A 21,147-nucleotide genomic window follows, 5' to 3' on the forward strand; every position below is an offset into this window, starting at 1 on the left:
ATACGTTAGCTCCACAGCATCTTGTGTATTATTGTGGAATAAGCTTCTGCATTTATACGTGAATCGGGTACTTTGTGCCTGTGCTGGAAGTCGTAACGTTCCCCTTTCAGCGAAGTGAATGACCTCGTACAAACAACATTTCCTCTTTGCCCATAGATCCCTAGAAGTGGGGTGGGTGGGTCCCACCGTGACTGCATATAGTTTGGCGAGATCCTTGTACACCCTTCCCCTGAGGACGTGCCCCATTTGGCGCCCCTCGCTGCGTGGAAGACGGGCCGCTCTGCTCCTGGCTTTGCCAACGGGGCACACTGTGGAGCTTCTGAAGTTTGGGGGTACATTATACAAATTTTTTTCTCTTACTGCCTTTTATCCCCCCCTTTCCCTTCTCAGAACGAGAACATACCGGCTGCTGTGTCCGAGGAGAGTCGTTCAGAGGGAAAAGTTGGTTTTAAGGCCTACAAGAATTACCTAGTGGCCGGCGCTCACTGGCTGGTCATTGTGTTCCTCATTCTGTTAAACGTCGTAGCTCAGGTAAACGCGGGCATTTATTTTGTTTGTGGCCTCAGCCTGGTCCCACTTACGCTCTCTATATTTATCCTCATTCCTGTATTTTGCAGTTCACTTGGATTTGCCTTGAAATGTGGTATCTTGGGGGACAGAGTAACTGACTTTTTCTGGTGATAGTGGACATGGCAGAAAGCTTCTAGGGGTTTTAAAAAAAAGAATGTTTTTTAAAGATTATAATTTTAAATTTTAAAGATTTTAAAATGTAACGTGCACTCACTTGCTGTGTTCCTTGGGGTGTTGGGCTCGGCGTAGACCAGAGCTGGAAGAACCGTGTCCGTTTTCCAGGGCCTTTTGACGGTCCCTTTGGGTGAGGGAGAGTGTTGAGGTGCTAAGTGGCGTGATCTTTTTGCCTCCCTGTTCTAGGTCACCTACGTTCTTCAGGACTGGTGGCTCTCCTACTGGTGAGTTGCTTCCAGTCTCCTGCTCGGGGCCACAAAGTCAGGCAGCCTCCTTCCCACAGAGTCGGGCAGAAGTGGGCTCATTGAGCCTCCTATCCTGATCCTCCCTTAGATTCCCCAAAGAGAAAGAAAGCTAAAGTTCTTGCTGGTGGAGTATGGCCCTCCCATAGTCTCTCCCCATGAAGGATCCTCAGACAGTTTTGAGAACTGAAAGTTTTTTTTTTTTTTGGAAAGCTTTTATGCATTTATTTGACAGAGAGATACACAGCGAGAGAGGGAACACAAGCGGAGGGAGTGGGAGAGGGAGAAGCAGGCTTCCCGCAGACCAGGGAGACCGAAGTAGGGCTCAATCCCAGGACCCTGGGATCATGACCTGAGCCGAAGGCAGAGGCTTAATGACTGAGCCACCCAGGTGCCCCTGAAAGTTAAATTTTTATAAGGTAGATGTACCCGGGGCAAGGCACGCTTTTCCAGCATAAATCATGTCCCCCAAATTCAGGCTAACTTTTTTGGTTTCTTTTTGTACTTATCTGAATTCCATCTCTAGTTGAATATTTTTTTTTCCCCCTGTTTCCCATAGGGCAAATGAACAAAGTGCCCTGAATGTCACGGTAAATGGAACAGAAAATGTCACTGAGAAGGTCGATCTTGCCTGGTACTTAGGAATTTATTCAGGTAAAGTTTAATCATTCGGTTTATTATCCGGGAGTCTGAGGTGCTTACAATGAGCCTGTGTGAGTAACTAGGGCTTCCAGGAGTAATTCAGTAATGTCTTAACAGATTAAGAGTCTGAGTCGCATTTACTCTGTGAATTAATTAGAATAATTATTTTTAAAATCTACTAGAAGAAAGAGGTTGAATGAAGACTCTTAATTTGCTCTGTACTGGATTTTGGAAGTTAAACCAGGATTGAGCATTCAGAAAATCAGCCACTGGAAATTTGTGGCTATTGTCTATTCTAATGGGTTGCTTTAGCTAAATCTTATATCATTATTTGGATGGGCAAGGGGATTAGAAACGGATCCCCACCCTGTGGTTCGGATTGTTCCAATTCTGTCTGAATAAACCCCTGGCTTTTATTGAACTTGGATGAAATCCTCTGGCAGCAAGGTTCCCCCACATAAAAGCATTATTCCCTCGCAGGTATGCAAAGCTCCCAACCCCACACTGCTCTTCTCTTGGGCTTCACTAATTACTTAAGAGAGAAGCTAAGCAGGGAAAAATCCTGTGTCTGGGAATTAGGATTCCTTCTCTTTCTTACCTTGAGATCACAATGTTATCGCGTCCCCAACTGTGTGATTAATTTAACATTTGGCTTGCCAGACTAATATTAACACAGCACTCTGTTTTCACAAGAGTGCTTAGAATATAGGTGGCATCACATACTTTTTAATGAAAAGCCTCATCTAAAATTTTAAATATTCTCACCGGAAACGCTCGTACAAGCTTTCTGCAAAGATAGAGTGAGTGATCTTTGTGAAAACCTACTCACTGAAATTTGGTATTTATTTTGTTGAGCACTCGCTCAGAAACCCTGAACACATGAGCAGTTTACCTTCCACGTTGGTGAGGCACGAGGGGCCCGGAGGGAGGAAGGAATGGTTTACTGCACATGCAAGTGGGATGGACGCTGGGCGCTGGGGGGTGGGGGGTGCCCGGGAAAACGGGGAAAACATCTGTGGACAGAGTTGAGGCATTTGAGCAGCTCTGAGAGTGTAAACAACAGTGAGGTGTCCGCTGAAGGGGAAAAGTGCCCTTGATGGGGTATTTTTCTCAAAAATGACCCCCGTCTGTTTAGCGTTGGGAGTTCAGGAGATAGGTACTCATTTGTGTCCGTAATAAAATCCATAATTTAAATGATTTTGTTCATTTAAAGATGCCTCTTGTTTTTGTATAAAACACTTGGCGGGAGAGATTATTACTCACTGAGACGATTTCACACGAACCCAGAATTTGTATTTTCTTGCGGTTCAGTTGAGAGATTTTCTACTTGTCACTTAATATGGTATTTTCATATTCTGTAGAAACCACCTGGGTATTTGCTACAAAGAGATGGGACATCATTTGCCCCGTTTCCTGTTAATTCACATGCCGGCGTCCGAACATACCGCAGTTTTAGATTATGAGACGTGTAAATAGTAAAACTCGAAATGTGGAGAAGGGCAGATCGACTAGTTTTTATAATTCTCTCTCTTCCTTCTGAGTTTTTAATAGAACTTGTAATTGAATTAGGAAAGCCTAGCATGAAATTGTGGTTTACACCTGATTTTTTTTTCTTACATATAGTTTCACTTTAATGAGAGAGAAAGAAATTATGTTCTTTACAAACGTATCTTACAAATGCATTGAACTCTTACAGAATCCATGGTGTTTCATGGAATAAAATACTCAATATCTTTCTAAACTGCCAGACGTGCTTTGGCATCGCTGAAGAAAGGAGATGTTCTCTGAGCGATGTTTCTTTCTTTCAGGTTTAACGGTGGCTACCGTCCTTTTCGGCATAGCGAGATCTCTTTTGGTATTCTACGTCCTCGTTCATTCTTCACAAACTCTGCACAACAAAATGTTCGAGTCCATTCTGAGAGCTCCGGTGTTGTTCTTTGATAGAAACCCAATAGGTAAGTCAGACGTCTACCCAAGTTCCTCAGTCAGTCTGCCTTGTTGACACAGTTAGTGTCTGGCCACATTTCAGCATCTGGAAACGGAGGAGAGCTTGGAAGAAATGGCTTTGTGTGTTGATTCCTTTTCTACAAAAAGCTGCACTGACGGTTTGCTTCCTGCCAGACAAAATCTGACTATGGGGGGCCTAGAAGCTTCTGTTCCAGTGTTTGTGGAAAACAAATGAGCGTTCACTTTGCACATAGAGCGGCAGCAGTGAGGTCCTTGACATGAGCGCACCCGGAAGTGCCTTAGTGGTTGACCCTCCAGCCCGAGGCCCTTGACTTGTCTTGCTTCTGAAGGCAGCCTCCTGACGTGGCTTCCTGTGAACAGTCAGTCCCTCCACATGTGTTCCCTCTGTTCAGGCCCAGCGCGGCTTTGTTTCTGCAGGGGACAGTTGACAGGGTTTGTCCAGGCAGGGAGGTGCGCTGGCTGTTCACTAGCTGTGTGACCCGGCCGAAGCGTGTCGATGCTGCTGGGCGGGCGAATCTCAAAGCGGAATGTTGCAGTGATCAGTGGGGACTGTGGATCCAGCTGCGTGGGTTCAGACTTGGTGCCAGCTACTAACTCTAAGAGCTGGTTGTGGTTCTGTTCATCCTCATGTGCTAGTTACTTAATTTCTCTGTGCCTCGGCGTTCTTACCTGTGAAATGGGGATGCTGTGTACTTACACTCCCTTAGCAAGATACCGTGAGCCTGGGTGACTCAGTCGGTTAAGCACCTGCCTTCGGCTCAGGTCTTGATCCTGGGGTCCTGGGATCGAGTCCCCCGTCGGGCTCCCTGCTCAGTAGGGAGCCTGCTTCTCCCTCTGCCTGCCGCTCCCCCTGCTTGCGTGTGTGCACTCTCTCTATCTTACAAATAAATAAAATCTTAAAGAAAAAAGATATTGTGGGAGTAAAGCAGATCAGTACATTCACGCACCTCGGAGAGTCAGTGCCTATGGTATCTTAGCTACAGTGACGAAGTGGTGGGTTGCAATTTCTGAGCTGACCTTCGTGCTTCACGAGGCTGTCATGAGGGTTAAATAAGACTGTTCCAGGAAAGCATTCTATGTGGTTCATTCCGCATTGTTTGTTTAGTCCGGGCCCCTCGCAGAGCACAGACACCATGACCCGCACAGGCCCCCACGAGAGAGCAGTCTTGTTGTGGCTGCCGTCAGACAGGGACTTACGAATCGGACACCAGGAGGCCGCTCCACTTTGCCAGTTACTTTGAGAGCTACAGTCATAAAGTTTGGAGCGGTTAAGTGGGGCTGCATCTCTCTTATCACAGCCTCTGAATTCTCGTGGCCATGGTTAACCGGGCTCTTCCCGTTCAAGACCTGTAGGCTTTTCCTCATGCTGATTATTCAAGGATTTGGGACCGAGTCTCTATCTTCAGGGTCGCTCATCTTAGAGTGGCACACCACTCTTAACCTTGCCCCCACCCCCCCCATCTGTTAGCCGGTCCTCATTCCTTCGAGAAAACAGAAGCCAAATGAAAGACTCCAAAGATAGGTCTCGTTGGCCCAGAACGTTAAGGGACCCTGAATTATTTATTCTTTTTGGTGGTAGAGTAAAAAAAAATTTTTTTTAATTAAAAATATCTTAAGTGGTAGACTTTACCATAGGGTTAAAATTTTTGTAGGTTTTTTTTTTTTTTTTAAAGATTTTATTTATTCATTCGACAGAGTGCAAGTAGGCAGAGAGGCAGGCAGAGAGAGAGGAGGAAGCAGGCTCCCTGCTGAGCAGAGAGCCCGATGTGGGGCTTGATCCCAGGACCCTGAGATCATGACCTGAGCCGAAGGCAGTGGCTCAACCCACTGAGCCACCCAGGATCCCAATTTTTGTAGTTTTTAATCTAAGGGGAAGAACAAGCCAAAGGCTTGAATTATGGTTCGTAGTAGACATCGTTGATGGTATGTGCTTTAATGGTTATATAATATTAAAAAACAATTCCCCTCTAGAGTTGAGGGGGTGACGGGGCTCAATTGTTAAGTTCCTTTAAGTATCCACGTGAAATGGTTACAAGTGCTCGTGTGATGTCATGGGCCCCCCCCCAAGTTACAGAGTGTCCTCTGAGCAGCTTGGAGAGATCAGGAAGCACCTCGTTCTCTTCTCAGTACTTTGTCATTCAGAGCACCCTCTCAGGAAGAAGTCAGTCCGTCTCATGGTCTTGAGAGTGTCCTGGAGTTTGGAAAAGAGAAGGTATAGGAAGGACTTTCCCCCGGGGGTAGTTTTCAGCCAGCGAGACTGGGGGTGGTGACAGGCTGCCGACACCATAGCCTCGCCTGGATTTGCAGGTGTCCTGCTAGAGTTGCCTTCCAGGGTCACTTTCAGTTCCACCTGTTCTGTAATATTCTCAGTGTCCCTGATCTGGACTGTGGAAATGTCTTTTTCCCTTTGTTCACGGGTGCTCCCACCCGAGATGTGCTGTCTCCCTTCTCATTATCGCTCCCATCGTGTTCATCAGTGGGAGATCCTTCAAACTCACCACTTCAGAGCTCTAAATTTTTTTTATATGATTTTTTAAAAAGATTTTTAATTTATTTGACAGACAGAAATCACAAGTAGGCAGAGAGGCAGGCAGAGAGAGGAAGGGTAGCAGGCTCCCCGCTGAGCAGAGAGCCCGATGCGGAACTCGATCCCAGGACCCTGGGATCATGACCTGAGCCGAAGGCAGAGGCTTCACCCACTGAGCCACCCAGGTGCCCCTTCAGAGCTCTAATTTTTGACAAGGTTCCATCTCTCCAACCTCCACAACCAGTTTCTCTCCATTTTGAACCTATATGTGCTCGCATGAAGTTTATATACCTTATTTGCTTCTATAATGCACTATCTTATTACCCACTGATTTTTCATAAACCAATCGATCTTAAGCGGTTTGGGTAAAATTTGAGTCAGCTAGTATATCTTCTCAGAAGGGCAAAAGCCAGTTTTCTTCTTTTTCTCTTCCTTTTTTTTTTTTTTTTTTTTTTTTTAACAACCGTTTCCTCCTCTGTGGATTTTGGTAATGTTGTTGTGTTTGTATATGAAAGAGCTGCGCGTTCTCAGCTGTCCCAGCATTTCCAGCACTTTCTGCTTGCACCTGGAGTTGAGGTGTGGCTTTGTGGATGTGATCTGTGTCCCCGTGCTGTGGGCTGCACCTGTCTCTTCCCTGATCAGCTTCTGTCTTCTGCCATCTCTGTTCTGTCAGATCTAAGACACAGGTAACATAAATCCCAGGTCAAAAGGAGGATCATTCAGACATTAAGAGAGAATTCCTGTATGCAGTGTAAACCATGTTTTCCTTGGTCGGCCTGAGTTTGTTTTATTTTTTATGTCTGGCACAAGAGGGCAGCATGATCTACAGTATTTCAGGGATATAATCTGGGCACTTTATTGCAAAAACCTGTTTTATTTTATATTTTATTTTATCTATTTGATTTTTATCTTTTTAAATTTAAAGCTTAGAAATTCCATTTTTTTATGGCTTGAGTCTGTGTTTTGTAACTTGATACAGAATTTTAAAGCCATTGTTGTCGGTCCTTATGTTTGAGACATAATGATGGATGAATTACAGTGTTGTCCCAGAATATCCGACATTTCTAACAGGGTCGCTTGGATTTCTTAACTGACACCTTCTCGCCTCGTAACTGGAATAGGCAGCCGCTGACATCTTGACTGGATATATTTTCATTCCTAAGGGTAAGACTATGGTCGCTCGTATGACATGAGTTTAGGCAGAACTAGGACCCGTTTCTTCAGTTTCCTTCCGTGCCAGCAGAGTCCGTAGAGATGTCCTATTCCTACCCAGTCTCTAGAGTTTCACCCTTCATTTTGGAGACGACATGGACAGTTGTCCTGTTTCTTCGTGCCTGGAAACGGCGACAATACTTGGCTGAGTGCATCAACCGTAATGGATTCCAGATAAATATTTGTTTGCATCCCGTTGGTTAATTTGGCTTTAAGAAAGGGAGCCGCTGTAATGTTGGTGTTTGTTTATTCTCTCGGGGAGGTGCAAAGTTAGCACTGGGCTGTGGCCAGCGCATTCGTGTCACAGGACCAATTTTTTTACAGCGGCATGTGAGTTCTCTTATTTAGGTCTCCAGCCTAAGAAGAGCGCACACATATATCCCCTTCCCTTACAGATTAAGTTAGGGCTAAAGTAGTATAAAAGGAAAAAAGAAATAGAGCAATTTCTTCTTCTCTCACTTTAATTCTCCTGGTGGAAGGTGCTTGTGCCCAGGAAATGTATGGAACGTGAATTGTGAGAGACCTATTTGTGTCTCCTCCAAAGTCTAGAATTACCCAAAGGATTAAGATTTCTAATTTGGGGGCGCCTGGGTGGCTCAGTGGGTTAAGCCGCTGCCTTCGGCTCAGGTCATGATCTCAGGGTCCTGGGATCGAGTCCCGCATCGGGCTGTCTGCTCAGCAGGGAGCCTGCTTCCTCCTCTCTCTCTCTGCCTACTTGTAATCTCTCTCTGTCAAATAAATAAATAAAATCTTAAAAAAAAAAAAAAAAAGAAAAAAGATTTCTAATTTGGCTCGGAAATGAGCCTCTGGAGATGCCTTCACAAATCTGAGCTATCCTGAATTTGGGGGTATGCATGGATAGGAGTTGAGCGTTGGGGGGAGGTGATTGGTGGAGGGTTGAACCATTGTTCTGTTTCTTGAATCTGGAAAGGGACACTTAAGCATCCACTACAAGCTGCTACTAAATAACTCGAGGAGAAGTGAAAAGTGACCCGAGAGCCGCGTGGCAAGGTTCTTGTCCTATCAGAACTGTCTTGCCGGAGTCTTTTTAAAATCACTTGTCAACATTGTGCTGCCTTGCTCGAAAAAGAGGCATCAGCGGAGAAGCAAGATAATTGTAGGGATACCTCTCTGTTTATTCCGTTCAAATGGCCACTGGAGTTAGTGCTAAATGCATATTTTTAACAAGTATAATATTTCAGCACTGTCAAAATTACCTTGACGATAATAGGCCTGTTAAATTATAGCTCTATAAGTTAGGAGGGAAGATGGCTGTGCTTAGCACACATTAATCTATGCCTGTTCACACAAGTGATTCTGCTGAGCAGGTAGCATGTTAGAACAAGAAATACTGGTCCTAAAACCTCTGATTTATGGTAGGTGTTGTTTTGACACAGCATTGAGACGATTTACAAGGCAAGGCTTCGTGTTAAAATATTTCACCGGTGTCATCATTCGTCACCGACATAAATATTCAGTAGCGATGCCGGAAAATTGGTAATGTGCCCATTCATGCCAGATCACTGGCTGTGTTTCCTTTCAAGTGAGATCTGTTGTGGATATGGCTAAAAGAAACTATGGTTTTTCTTCCTTGAGAGCAGATGAGCTGGAAGAAATTGAGAGTAAGAATAACATCTATCCTGACAGCTTTCTTGTACTCATCTTGCCTAGGTTGCTTTTAATTCTGGCTTAAGTCCTACAGGCTTGCCCCTGCCCCCCCCTTCCTTGCTTGTGCACATTGTAAAGAACATATTTATATGTACATTAGTTAAAGAGGCTTTTCGTGTTCAAAGGAAGAAGTTAGTCATCATCTGAAAGGCTTTGTTGCAAAACAGAAACACACATTTCCCTTTTCTTTTTTTCCTTGTTAATAATAACAAATGCAAGTGACTCTAAAGGGAATGACACAAAAGATTGCATCAATCATAATGATTCTCAATAGCCGTATAAATATTGTTTTTTCAGGTTTGAATGAAACAGCTAATAGTTTTGAAGTAGGTGTGGTAATTAAATCCTGTCGGCTTGTCACATATTAAAAATAATGTTTTTTCACATAACAATAGTTATATGTACTTAAACTCTTTATCAGGGTGATATTAAGTCATATTTTATGGGAGTTGCTTGTTTACTGCTAATAGTATCATAAAAGCCTTTGTTAGGGGTTTAAATAGTTACATAGTTACATATATTTGATTACTATTGTTATTTTGTCAGTAATCTCTGTAAAGATGATTATTATAGCTCTTGTCCAGAGTTGGTAAATATTGCACCATTTTGATATATATTTTTAATCTATTAGAATGTAGTCTTTAGTCCTGTTTTTTTTTCCCCCTCCACAATCATTGTACATGGAAATACTGACAGCTTAGCAACAGAGAAAGCACTGTTTGTGGTTGTCCAATAAAATGGCAGAAAGATAAGATTTGGAAAACCTGTGCCTTGTTCAAAGTGGGAATCCCGTAATATCTCAGGAATTTGTTAAGTATGTTATTTTACTTGTGTTCTTTTATTTCCCAGGAGAGTCCCCATTAAGTGACATATGTATCATAATATAGAAGTTCTTCACTTTACTCTAATATTTGTAGCTATGATCGTAAGACTCCCCAAACTCCCCTGTTTTCATTAGTTTTGTATTTGTGTTGCCTCGGTGTTCAGCCAGTTTGGAGCTAGGCAGATTTTGGTACTCAGGACCTCACTAGTGTATCCCAGTTTCTCATGTTAGTGTGCTTAGTGCTCTGGCATTACCCTCTGGAGTGTGTGATTTAAAGTAATTCAAATACTATTATTTAGCCACCCCCCCAAAATCATAGGCCGATGATTACTTCAACGTTGTAGTTCTTTGTGACAGAAAACACATCAAAGTATCTTTATGACATAGTTTATCACTTTTGTGCAGCCATTCAAGAGAATTTGGAGTAGTATTTCTGGGCTGGTTTCAACCCAAATAAATATCGATAAATATATATAAAAGCACCATGCTCTGACATGTGGTGTGAGTGGATGGAAATTTGCGGGATCGAAATTCTATGTGGTTTTGGTCTACGGTCAGTTGTCCCCGTCCACAGTTTGACTTTGTAGCTCTACCGAACTTTGATTTTCATTTTATAACAGAAATCTTCATCTTCTCATCATTTGCTCCCTGGCCCCTTTCCTTTATTTTTAAATTTTTATTTATTTATTTTTTAAAGATTTTATTTATTTATTTGACAGAGATCACAAGTAGGCAGAGAAGCAGGCGGGGGCTGGGGAGCAGGCTCCCTGCTGAGCCGAGAGCTGGATGCAGGGCTTGATCCCAGGACCCCGGGATCATGACCAGAGCCGAAGGTGGAGGCTTTAACCCACTGAGCCCCCTTCCTTTAAACATTATCATTTATTTTGATGTGAAGAAAATGGAAAAAAAAAAAAAAAAGAAAAAACCCCAGATGTTTACAGCAATGAACCTGTGACATTATATTTCACATAAAGTTTTAAAATTTGGTTGTTTTAAATCACATCTTTATAGTACTTGTCCCAATTATGGTTAAATTGTAATTTAGGTAATTACATGTTGACTGCCTGTCTCTTCTCTTAGCCTTGGGGCCACAGTCCTCATAGAGCCCATCTATTATGTTACTGCAAAAGCCTCTGAACGCAGGATTGGACACTTTGTAGCCGATTAGTATTTGTTGGCTGGATAGAAGTTGGGATAGAAGGGGTGGTTTCAGGAGTGAATTTGCATCTCCCTGTGCCACGCCCTTTGAGAACAATGCAACTATAGAGTGTCGAAATAGAATTAGAGCCTTTTTGTCTTGACACTCGGTGTTGACATTAAATTGAACACTTCCCTACTTATTTTCTAAAGTAGAATTTGTAATAGATTATTTATGGTGGACTGTGTTTCTGGTATGTGATGGCCCCAAGAGAAGACCTATACATGGTTCCTTGTGTGGTTCATGGAAGGCACCGTACAAAGGTTCCAGCTTCTCCGGTTATCTGCCAGTCCAGGAAATGACATTGCCAAACACCTAATGTATTTCCTGGGGGTTTGGCTGTGCACTGAAGACAGATGTAGGCGCTTCAATATTTGGTACCTGATAGTTTTACTTCATGCATCTTAAAACCTCAGTAGACATTTTGAACTATGAGTAGGGAGTTGAGATGCAGGTTTTGATGTGGGGAAGACCCCATTCTGTTGAAACGTAGCTTTGGGGTAGCTGTGCCCGTCACTTTTCTGCCTTGGGTTTCACAGGTGAAAAGAGGGAAGTGTTTTTCACTCCTCAGGCATTTCCTAGTCCTCTCCTGGGTGTAAGTTGTGGTCCCAAGCATTGGAACAAAAAGTTCCTATTTTTAAAGGCATTTGCAAACTTAGATATTTGCAGACAATGGATTATTTCTAAAACAACCAACTCCCTGCTGCCCTCCCCCAACCAAAAAAGCTATCCAGTGTCAGTGTTTGATGATTCCATGTAGGGAAGATACCAATTCCAAGACTGAATACACTTCGAGGCCAGATAATCTTGATTCACATGTACACACAAGACACACTTACACACCTGGCCCTGTGGTATATTTCTTTTTCATAATCAATTACCTAAGTCGTTGGCCTTGAGTTCATAAAATTTCCAAAACTGTTTTCCTGGAACTTCAAGACCAATTGTTTCAAAATGAAAAATCACACCAGTTGGAGAGGGGGGCGGGATTTAGGAAACAAAAGTAAGTGATTGACTTAAGATAATAACCTCTAAGCTTACAGCAAACCCCGCCTGGCTTTTAACCAGACTTTTGATGCTACTCCAATACTCTCCTGACCCATCAGGAACCATCTAGGTGCTTAGAGCTCATCTCTGGAAAGTGCATGAGAAAGAAGCAAGTTAGCCTTGAATAAGTATCCATACACACTTTTCCTGGGCTTTTAGAACCTGCTTACTGATGCTTTTTTTTTTTTTTTTAAATCTTTATTTTACAGAGAGAGAGGGAACAAGCAGGGGCAGAAGCAGAGGGAGCGGGAGAAGCAGACTCCCTGCTGAGCAGGGAGCCTGATGCAGGACTCAATCCTAGGAGCTTGGGATCATGACCTGAGCCCGAAGGCAGAGGGTTAACAGACTGAGACACCCAGGCACCCCCAAAGTGTGTTACAGTTGCTTTGCCAGAGGATAGAGCATAAGCAATGACAGCTTTCTCCCTGACAATATTGTCATGAAATCCATCCATGATCTGCCCGCTGTTCTTTTCATTCTTAGTAACCAGGATCAACCTTTCAGAAATTTCCCCCTCCTTTAGGTGGAAACGCTTTAACATCTAGAAAAAAAAAAAGGCAACAGGCTTCAAAGAACACTTTGAATGGAAGTTTATTAAAACACTGTGGTTAAGTGGAAAGCTATCAGAAAATCAAGTTCTCTGTTCTGGAAATATTTTCCTTTCATTTCTTTTTTGCATTTGCATTTTAATAGATTGTATCACATGGGGAAATGTTTCAACCTCTTGAACACCTGGAAAGTCTATTTTAGACTTGTTATGTGTTTAAAAATCTTTATCCAGACGTTATTCCAAATACAGTTGTGCTCTCGTGGTGGGAACATCCTGCCTCCAGGTCGGCTGTTGGTAGAAAGAATACTCTAGAGCAGGCGTTGTTTATACATCAGTAGAAACCAGTGTGTCTGCTCTGGTTGATTTTCAGCTTACGTCCCTGATTTTTAGGATATTGAAATCAATAACTGGTTAATGATTTTGATTGGTCTCTAAATTTTAAGTGGAGGTTTCTGGAAGTATTCTTAGTTTGAGGCATGTAGTCTTAAAGTATGGAAGTTTCGAGAGTGGTAAGAAAAACATTAAAATTTAAAAACAAATTTTTAATTTGTTTAATTTGTGTGGTTTGCACAGTGTTAATGTTTGTTTCGGGCGTACAATGTAGTGAGCACCTACATTTTGTTATGCATGAAGTATGCGAATGGATCTTGCAGTGTTTGTGGATTTGTCCTGACATATATATTCTCACACATATAATTCCATATGTCTAGATCACAGCGGTGCTTTGAGATGTAAGAATCATGGATTAACTTTTTTTATTACCGTTAAATATTTAAAAGTAGATGAGAAGGAAGTGGTGGCATTTTTGTATATAGTCCTTTCTTGTAGAATTTTTCCTCTTTCTGTTAGTGTCAGAATGACCGGGGCTCATTAAATCTATTTCCTTTGGGGGAACTATAAATTCATTATTTTAGCTTTTTGGAGAATAGAATGGCAGAAATAGCTTGAAATTATATCTCATGCTGATATTAATCTTCTCTCTATTCTCCCTCGTAGCATAAAAACGAACAGGAGTCAGATGTAGTTGAAGGAGTTGCACCTGTAAGCTCTGCGGTGGACGGAAGTATTCGTTACGGTGCTAACTTCTAAACGTCGGTCTTGACATAGTCCCGTGTAGGAAAGGAAAATAAATGCACATTTCAAGATGATGAGTCATCAGTGTTACTAGAAAATTGTTCTTCTTCCTTGACTTCAAGATTAAATAAATAGTTGTTGACAAAAATAGCCAGAGTAGTTTTAAAAGGCAACACCTGTGTCATCCAGACAGTGATTTATCGTACCATCAGATAAGCTGCTGTTTATTAACGAATTGTCAAGTCTTTAGCCCAGGTGAAGAGATTCATCATACGTTAGGAAATTCTAAAAATTGAATCAAGAAGCTTTAATCCTTGATGCCAAATGTTCTGACCACTCGCGTCTTCTTTCACACAAGGTATGCCGTCTTGTCTTTGTTCTTACTCTATCAATGTTAACTAAATCTTCCCTAGATCAGAGGAGGATGTGACATTTTAGGTGGCAGAATGAGTATCCTCTACATTTGAATAAACATGGGTTTTTTTTTTTTTTTTTTTTAAATAGCCCATCTTTTCTCTTCCCTGAATTCTTATGTCCCTACATCAAGGTCCTTTTGACTGAAGCACAGTTGTCTTAAGTAGCACTGGCGAAGGTTGGGGTGGCGTGTGTGTGTGTGTGAGGGAGAGAGAGAGAGACTTTTAGTTAGAGCGTCACACCAGAATAAGGTTCATATTGTTAGATTTTATCAAAGAGATGTGAAACTTAACATTTGAAAATCAACCAGCAAATAGAGTGACCTTTCATTTTTAACGACACCCATTTGAACAGTTCTCGTGTCTTTCCCAATAGTGGTTTTGAGCCAGAGTATAATTTGGGCTCCGTGGTAAAGACTTTGGAGGCAGCCTCCCTGAATACGAATCTTAGCTCTGCCACCAACAAACCTTGGCTGCATGACTTCACCTCTTTCTGCTTCAACTCTGTCTATACAGTGGGGATGGTAAGAGGGTGGTAGACCCAAACTTTTTAATGTGAGAATTCAGAGATTTAATGTATGCAAAGGATTGGAAACAATGCCTACCATATAGTTGACATCGATTAACTTTTGACTGTTTGACATGTTGACATTTTAGAGGTGGCTTTTTTTTTTTTTTTGCCTTTTTTTTAAAAACAAAATCCAAATGCATCTGCTAATTTTGACAAAACAGTGGGGATGGGGAATGGGTGTGTGTTTTCTCAGATGCAAGGAAAAACAGGTAAATGACCAAACAAGCCACAAAACATCTTTTTTTTTTTTTTTTTTTTTTAAATTTTTTTGTGTGTGTGTGTTTGTTGTTTTTCACTGGGGGCTTAGCTTCATTCCAGAGTTCATTTTAATTTAATTTGGTTTCACAATGAGAGCTCAATTTTGCATATAAGTACCAAACATCTGGTTTACTTTTTGTTTAAAAATGATATGGCTGAAGTTTATTACAGAAGTCTATTGTATAATTAAGGAAAGACAGTTTGAAATTTATAAAATAAGTTCTATTTAAATGGAACATGGGAATCTTTCCAGGGAAGTGCATATACTTCTTGGGAATAGCAGAACTTACTATTTTTGAAAATGCTCTAACGGGTCAAAATGTAGAACTTCTATGTATTCACCTTTTTCAAAAAGCATGAAAAATGACAAATTTCACAACTGAAAGTTAAAGTTGACCTAAGGCAGTTTTAGATTGTCAAGCCTTCAAATTTTATTCATGGGATGTTTTTAGAGACATTTTGTGGTTTGTTCACTCCAGTTAATTCCAGGCAGTCCTTCTGCATTTCTATCAGATGGACATTCTGATACCTCAAAACTTCTTGCACACAATACGGTTAAAGCAGCTGGGGAAGAAAATGAGATTCCGGGGTCATTCTTACGAACTGTAGATTATATTTTTAAAACATTTAAAGGAATCATAAGCCCGCAGAACAAATACAGCTCTTCTATATATACTGTCCAATTAGCATTAATAAACTGACCATTTAAGTGCTGTAATTTACTGGCTGACTTTAATAGCATTGAGGCATATGAAGAGATGCATGGTTTGGGTGCAGAGACCCAAGTGAAGATAGAAGAGTTAACCGGTTGAACACCTGTCTGTAGTTAGTTCTGTTAGTGGTTAGGCGGCAAGCGCCTAACTAGTTCTGAGTCTTCATCTTTATTCAGCCTCCTAATGTCTGAGAGGGCCCTCGACTCCGAAAGTCCATGGTTCTGTGGTCTTGCAGAAGTCACTTAGAAACAGTTTGATGGCATGGAAAACCACAACAGGGTTGTCAAGACTCAGAGGGTTTTTATGAGCCTCCTTTCCACGGAAGAGGTGTTGTGTGTTGGCGTTTATTACCCCGTGGCTTATCAAATTGAGGATCAGCCCGAAGTAGGCTACCTCTGGAACACTTCCCTATGTGTTGGCATTTTATAGCAACATCGTAAATTTATTTGACAGTTTCAGCCTCTCAAAATCCCGTCACTTCCATTGTCTCGTTTCATCTTCAGAAGCAACAAGGCACCGAGAAGTCCGCACTCTCTTCAGCCTCGAGAGCTTGTACGTAGCAGATGCGCGTTCGTCCTCGCTTCCTTGTTCACTCCTGTCGTTATTGTCCTCACTGGTTATTATGTGGGAATGGAGAGTTCCGGTGCCTGTAATTGAAAATTAAGCAGGTGATTGCTCCAAATGATTAATCAGCCCACAGATTATAATCTGCATACAGATTATAACTAAATATTTATTAAACATCTGCATACACCAGTGTGCTGGGAATTTTGCATAAGAGAACCAGAGACTGTGTTCTGAATTCTCCGTGGGCATTTTCTGAAGCCGTGTCATCCATTCCCTATGCATTATAATATTTTTACACAATAATGGTAGCTCTCCAGGTCAAGGTGAAATTGTCTTGCGTATTAGTTCCTGTGAAATGGATGTGGACATCAAGCTGATCAGAAATATTTTTAAAATTTCAGAAAATTTGCATGTCCTGGACAGTCCAGCACATAATACACATGTTATGAGGTGTATGCAATCATTGTATTTGCAGTCAGGGTGTGTGTGTGTGTGTGTGTGTGTGTGTGTATAAATACAAGAGTAAGAAATACTTCAAAATTTGCGGTCTTTACCTTCCTCATTCTGTTGATTCAGCTTTTTTACGCTCTTTCTTGCTTTTATCCATTTTCAGGGGGATTTAGCATTTGGAAGTGAATTAGTCCCAAGGTGGGGGAGGAGGGGGTGGATGTTCGGAAAGTGACTGTTTCTGAAAACCAGATGATCACTTTAACCCCTTCTCACGGCCCTGCACTTTTTAGAGAGTTTCAACTAGTACCTTCTCATGACTTTATGATGGTTTTGTTTATTTGTTTGTCTGTTTTCGTGACCCGTCTGGCATACAACAATGCCTGAGTTTAAGGCATACAGCGTACATCTAGTCGATGTATTTATATTGCAGTGTGATTGGTGTGGTGGTGTTAGCCAACCCCACTATTATGTCACATGGCTATTCTTGTGTCATGAACAATTAAGGTCTAGTCTCTGAGCAGGTTTACTGTTTATAATACCCTTTTGTTGTCTGTAATCACCGTCCTGTGTATTAGATCTCTAGGACTTACAAGTGTGAATGCCTAGATCGTGCCCCAACCCCGGGCCCCCCACACCCACATACCATTTTACTCCCTGCTTGTATGAGTTCAGTGTTTTCAGATTCCACATCTAAGAGATGTCACACAGTGTTTGTCTTTCTCTGTCTGGCTTATCTCACTTAGCAGGATGTCCTCAAGGTCCGTGAATGTGGTTGCAAATGCACGATTTCCTTCTGTTCTGAGTAGTAGTAAGGTGGGTAGTGCTTGTGTGTGTGTGTGTGTGTGTGTGTGTGTGTGTGACATCATCATACATTCACCCTTTGAGGAACGCTTAGGTTGTTTGTAGACTTTGTTGAGAATAAGGCTGTAATGAAATGGGAGTGCAGATATTTCCACGACAGTCCGCTTCATTTCTGTCACACCTTCACGTTTTGCTAATTTTAAAGCTGATCATGTTTTAGGAAAATGTTAGCTCTGACATTTATAGTATTTGGTTTTATAAGACACAGCTTGGGATCATGGGATTGTAGTAGGCCCTTCCTTGCCATTCGGGTCCTCAAAGGGGAGTGAAAACAACACAGCATTTGGTATGAGCTTTTTAAAATAACTTAAAAAGGACTCAGAGAGAAAGAGTAGTAGTTCTTAAATCCTATCATATTAGGAGTACTGCTCACCATTCCAAAACATGTGCAATCACGAAGACAGAAGTACCTTTACGTAGGCTGTGTTGGAAATGCAGTTCAGTGTTTAGTAGGGCTCATCTTGACTTTGAATGGGGGAATAATATGGTCGGAGGTCTTGGTTCATGGGGTGGATAGAATGGAGTTCTGGGAAGTTTCCTACAGAGAGAACCAGAGCAAAATGTCTTCGATATTGTAGGAATCCCATCCAGTGGTCCTATAGATAAAAAGAAGCATGGGGGTGTGGAAGACTGGATAAATTCTCCTGTTGGATATTTTCAGACAAACCATCCTGCTAAGCTTTGTGGTGCAGTACCACACTTGTCGTGGTGGGCTTAGAACTTAGGTTAACAGCCTGGAGCCCCGGATGTATCAGCCCCTGTGAATCCTACTTACAGATACATTTTATTGATTCATTCAGGCTTTGGTCTGTAGATCGCTTTTTAGATACTTAAGCTCCTCCATTCACAAATCATGGTAACGAGAAAGACAAAAAAAATTCTTCATTGTGTCTTGCTGCCTCTGTCTTAAATCTTTCTCAATAACGTAGAGTTTTGCTTTCTTAGTTGTTCTCCACCAAGTTAAGTGATATTTGGAAATTCGCAGGAAAATAGTGTCTAGGAAATCTTACCACATCACCAGGTCAGTGTTTTATAGTGAGATACTTTAAGGGTGCTCATTCGCTTTATTTCAAATAGTGTAAGGACAGGATCTAATCCTAATTTTATCCATCTTTCAGATTTTTATCGTTGTCGTCAACGTGGGTGTATAATGTTGATGCATCACTATTTCCTCTCCTTCTGGGAGAACCTGTTTCCAGTGTCCTTTATGTTTTGATAGTTTTTTGAAAAACTCAGAAATGCGGGAATAGGTGTCCTGCATTAAAGCACCATTTGCTGTTGTGGGCGAGGCTGGCTCCTTGGGCCGATTGGACCAGCTTCACCTTGCTTGGGTTCAAGTAACACAAGGTTGTGGTCTCTTTACTCCTGCCCCTGCCTGTAAGGTTCTTTTCAAATACTGGCTCAAACATATAAAAAATGTCATTAGAACCCCCCCACCCCCATCAGCACCCTGTATAAATAGGCAGTTTCGTCAGGAGAGATGGTAATATGGGGCTTTATAGTCATGGTATCCTGTGTTCTGTCTTCATTCTGCATTTCTGGAGGCGTCTGGCGTTCTTCAACTTTTGTACCTTCTTGTTTCTGTTGTGGAGTTTTGAGGACGCATGCCAGGCCAAAGCAACTGGCTGATAAAGCACGGATCCAGACAAAATGCTTGAGAGACAAAGTGAGAGACCTAGGTGAAAAGCAAACTGACCTGGAAAGTCCGAGGGTAAGGAACACTGTGTTTTGATCTGAGGAAAGAAAATTGCTCCCCTGGGCTCTCTCCTCCATTCCTGTCTCAATGACTTCTCACGCGTTCGACGGCTCGACCCATTCAGCCTTGAGCCGCCTGCTGCCTCCACGTCGTAGCGTCTTGGTGAATTAAAGCTCTCTTCCTCCTTTCTGATGAAAGTACCAGCAATTTCAGATTCGTGACTAGTGGCTCTGTTCAGCTCGAAGGAAACCTTTCAGCGATGAGCCACTTGCCTTTCTGTCTGCGGCCCGTGGAGTGGGTGCCCGTCGGAGAGACTGGGATCCGGCAGTGAGTTTTCTTCGTTACAAGCCTATACAGGTGTTATTTAATGCAGGGGAGTGTCGAATGCTGGTAAGGAACACCGTAAGGTCATGGTCTGAAAGGACTTTGATGTCTTGCGGAAGCCTGATTTTCCCCTAATATGCATGAAAAACTTGTGCCGTATAGCTCTTAGGAGATGAATATTTGTTCGTGTAGGTTACAGTAGCACACGTAACCCGAGAGGGATGGGAATGGTGGGCAGAATGTGCATTTGGAGGGAAAAGGGGAGAAGAAGTAGCATGCAGAAATTAGCCATGGAAATCCATAAACGGCAGGCCGAGAATATTCTGCAATTGTGTTAGCTGGGTTTTACCAGGAACAATGGGCAGACACCAGATCCTGCCCGTGGAGAATTTCTGATTTTTTTCTTCAAAGTTAAATGATTTCCTTAGAGATTTCAAACCCTCTGTCCAGCCTTTTCCCCCTTACATAGAAATTTCTACTCTCCTTAGTTCCTGGATGTTTAACGAATGTATGAAAGGCCATTCTTCGATATGCATCTTTTTAAACTGTCCACAAAGAGAAAGGCATATTGGTCCTTCAGGGACAACATCCTGGTGCAGCCTTTGGTAGCCTGGATTACTGAGACGGTTTGCTGTTCATTTTGCTTACCTGTGCAGGAGAGACATTTTAATTCCATATTGGGTTTTATACACCAGGCATATCCCATGGACAGTCTATGTTAGACCATTAGATGGTCTGTGGTGCTTCTCATCTAGAGGCTGTGGAAGATCCATGGACGGGTCTGTCCTCCAAGGGAGCCTGGAGAACAAAGACCATCCCAACCCAAAGCTGGGAAAATATCGAAAGGAGTGGGTGTGTCCATGAGGCAGGCTGCTAGGAGCGTGCTGTTCTAGTGATGGCGTGTTAGAGTTCTAGCAGTTAATGTCCTGCTAAGGAGACACTTGGGAGGCAGAACCTGAGGCAGGGCTGAGGAAGTGGGGCTTTTTGAGTGGAGCCAGGAGAAGTGGGGGTGGGGAGATAGTTGAGGAAACACTCAGAATCAGAATCCAGTGGCGGGTCACAGAACAGATCAGAATGGGTGCTAGAGGCCAGGAGGTCAGCCTGAAGTCCATGAAAACTTTTCCCTCTGGCTTGCTGCCAGCCTCTTACCAGGGAGCGCCATGACACTTAGGGAAGCATGGGTTGGTATCGATGTGATTAACCTGTCAGCCACTCGGCGCAGAAAACTTTTCCTCTCAAGCAGCTACCACGATGGGGAGTTGTGTGGGTATACAGTGAGGGGGGAAATGCAATTCGGGATGATGCTGGCCCGTTAAGTATCTGGAAGCTGCAAAGAAGGGGTTTAGATTGCAGAACCGGATGAGTTCTTTTATCTGTTGAGTATAGACCGTTTCTGTAGGTGGGGCCTGCCTCAAGATGGAGGCACTAGAACTGTCCGAATGGGCGAGTTGTTTCATGGAGCTCGCTGCCCCTGCCAGGCCTGGTGGGGGGCTCCGGGAGCTGGAAGGATTCCTGACCACCCCCAAACCCCCCACACAGTTTGCCCTCATGCTTTTGTGCCGGGGCCAAGTTCCTGGGCTGCAGCTGGCACAGGAACAA

At 42.6% G+C, this 21,147-nt stretch overlaps 1 protein-coding gene across 1 annotated transcript in view; it reads left to right on the forward strand.

The window, feature by feature from the left end:
* Window positions 1-21,147, forward strand: part of ABCC4 (ATP binding cassette subfamily C member 4) — a 248,451-nt gene that overhangs the window by 113,144 nt on the left and 114,160 nt on the right. The window contains exons 16-19 of the mRNA XM_032314331.1: window positions 391-531; window positions 931-968; window positions 1,546-1,640; window positions 3,437-3,583. Of these exons, the coding sequence (XP_032170222.1) occupies window positions 391-531; window positions 931-968; window positions 1,546-1,640; window positions 3,437-3,583 (421 nt within the window). The remainder of the gene's footprint in view (window positions 1-390; window positions 532-930; window positions 969-1,545; window positions 1,641-3,436; window positions 3,584-21,147) is intronic.

Source organism: Mustela erminea, chromosome 15, assembly GCF_009829155.1.
Source record: "Mustela erminea isolate mMusErm1 chromosome 15, mMusErm1.Pri, whole genome shotgun sequence".
Taxonomy (NCBI): Eukaryota; Metazoa; Chordata; class Mammalia; order Carnivora; family Mustelidae; genus Mustela; species Mustela erminea.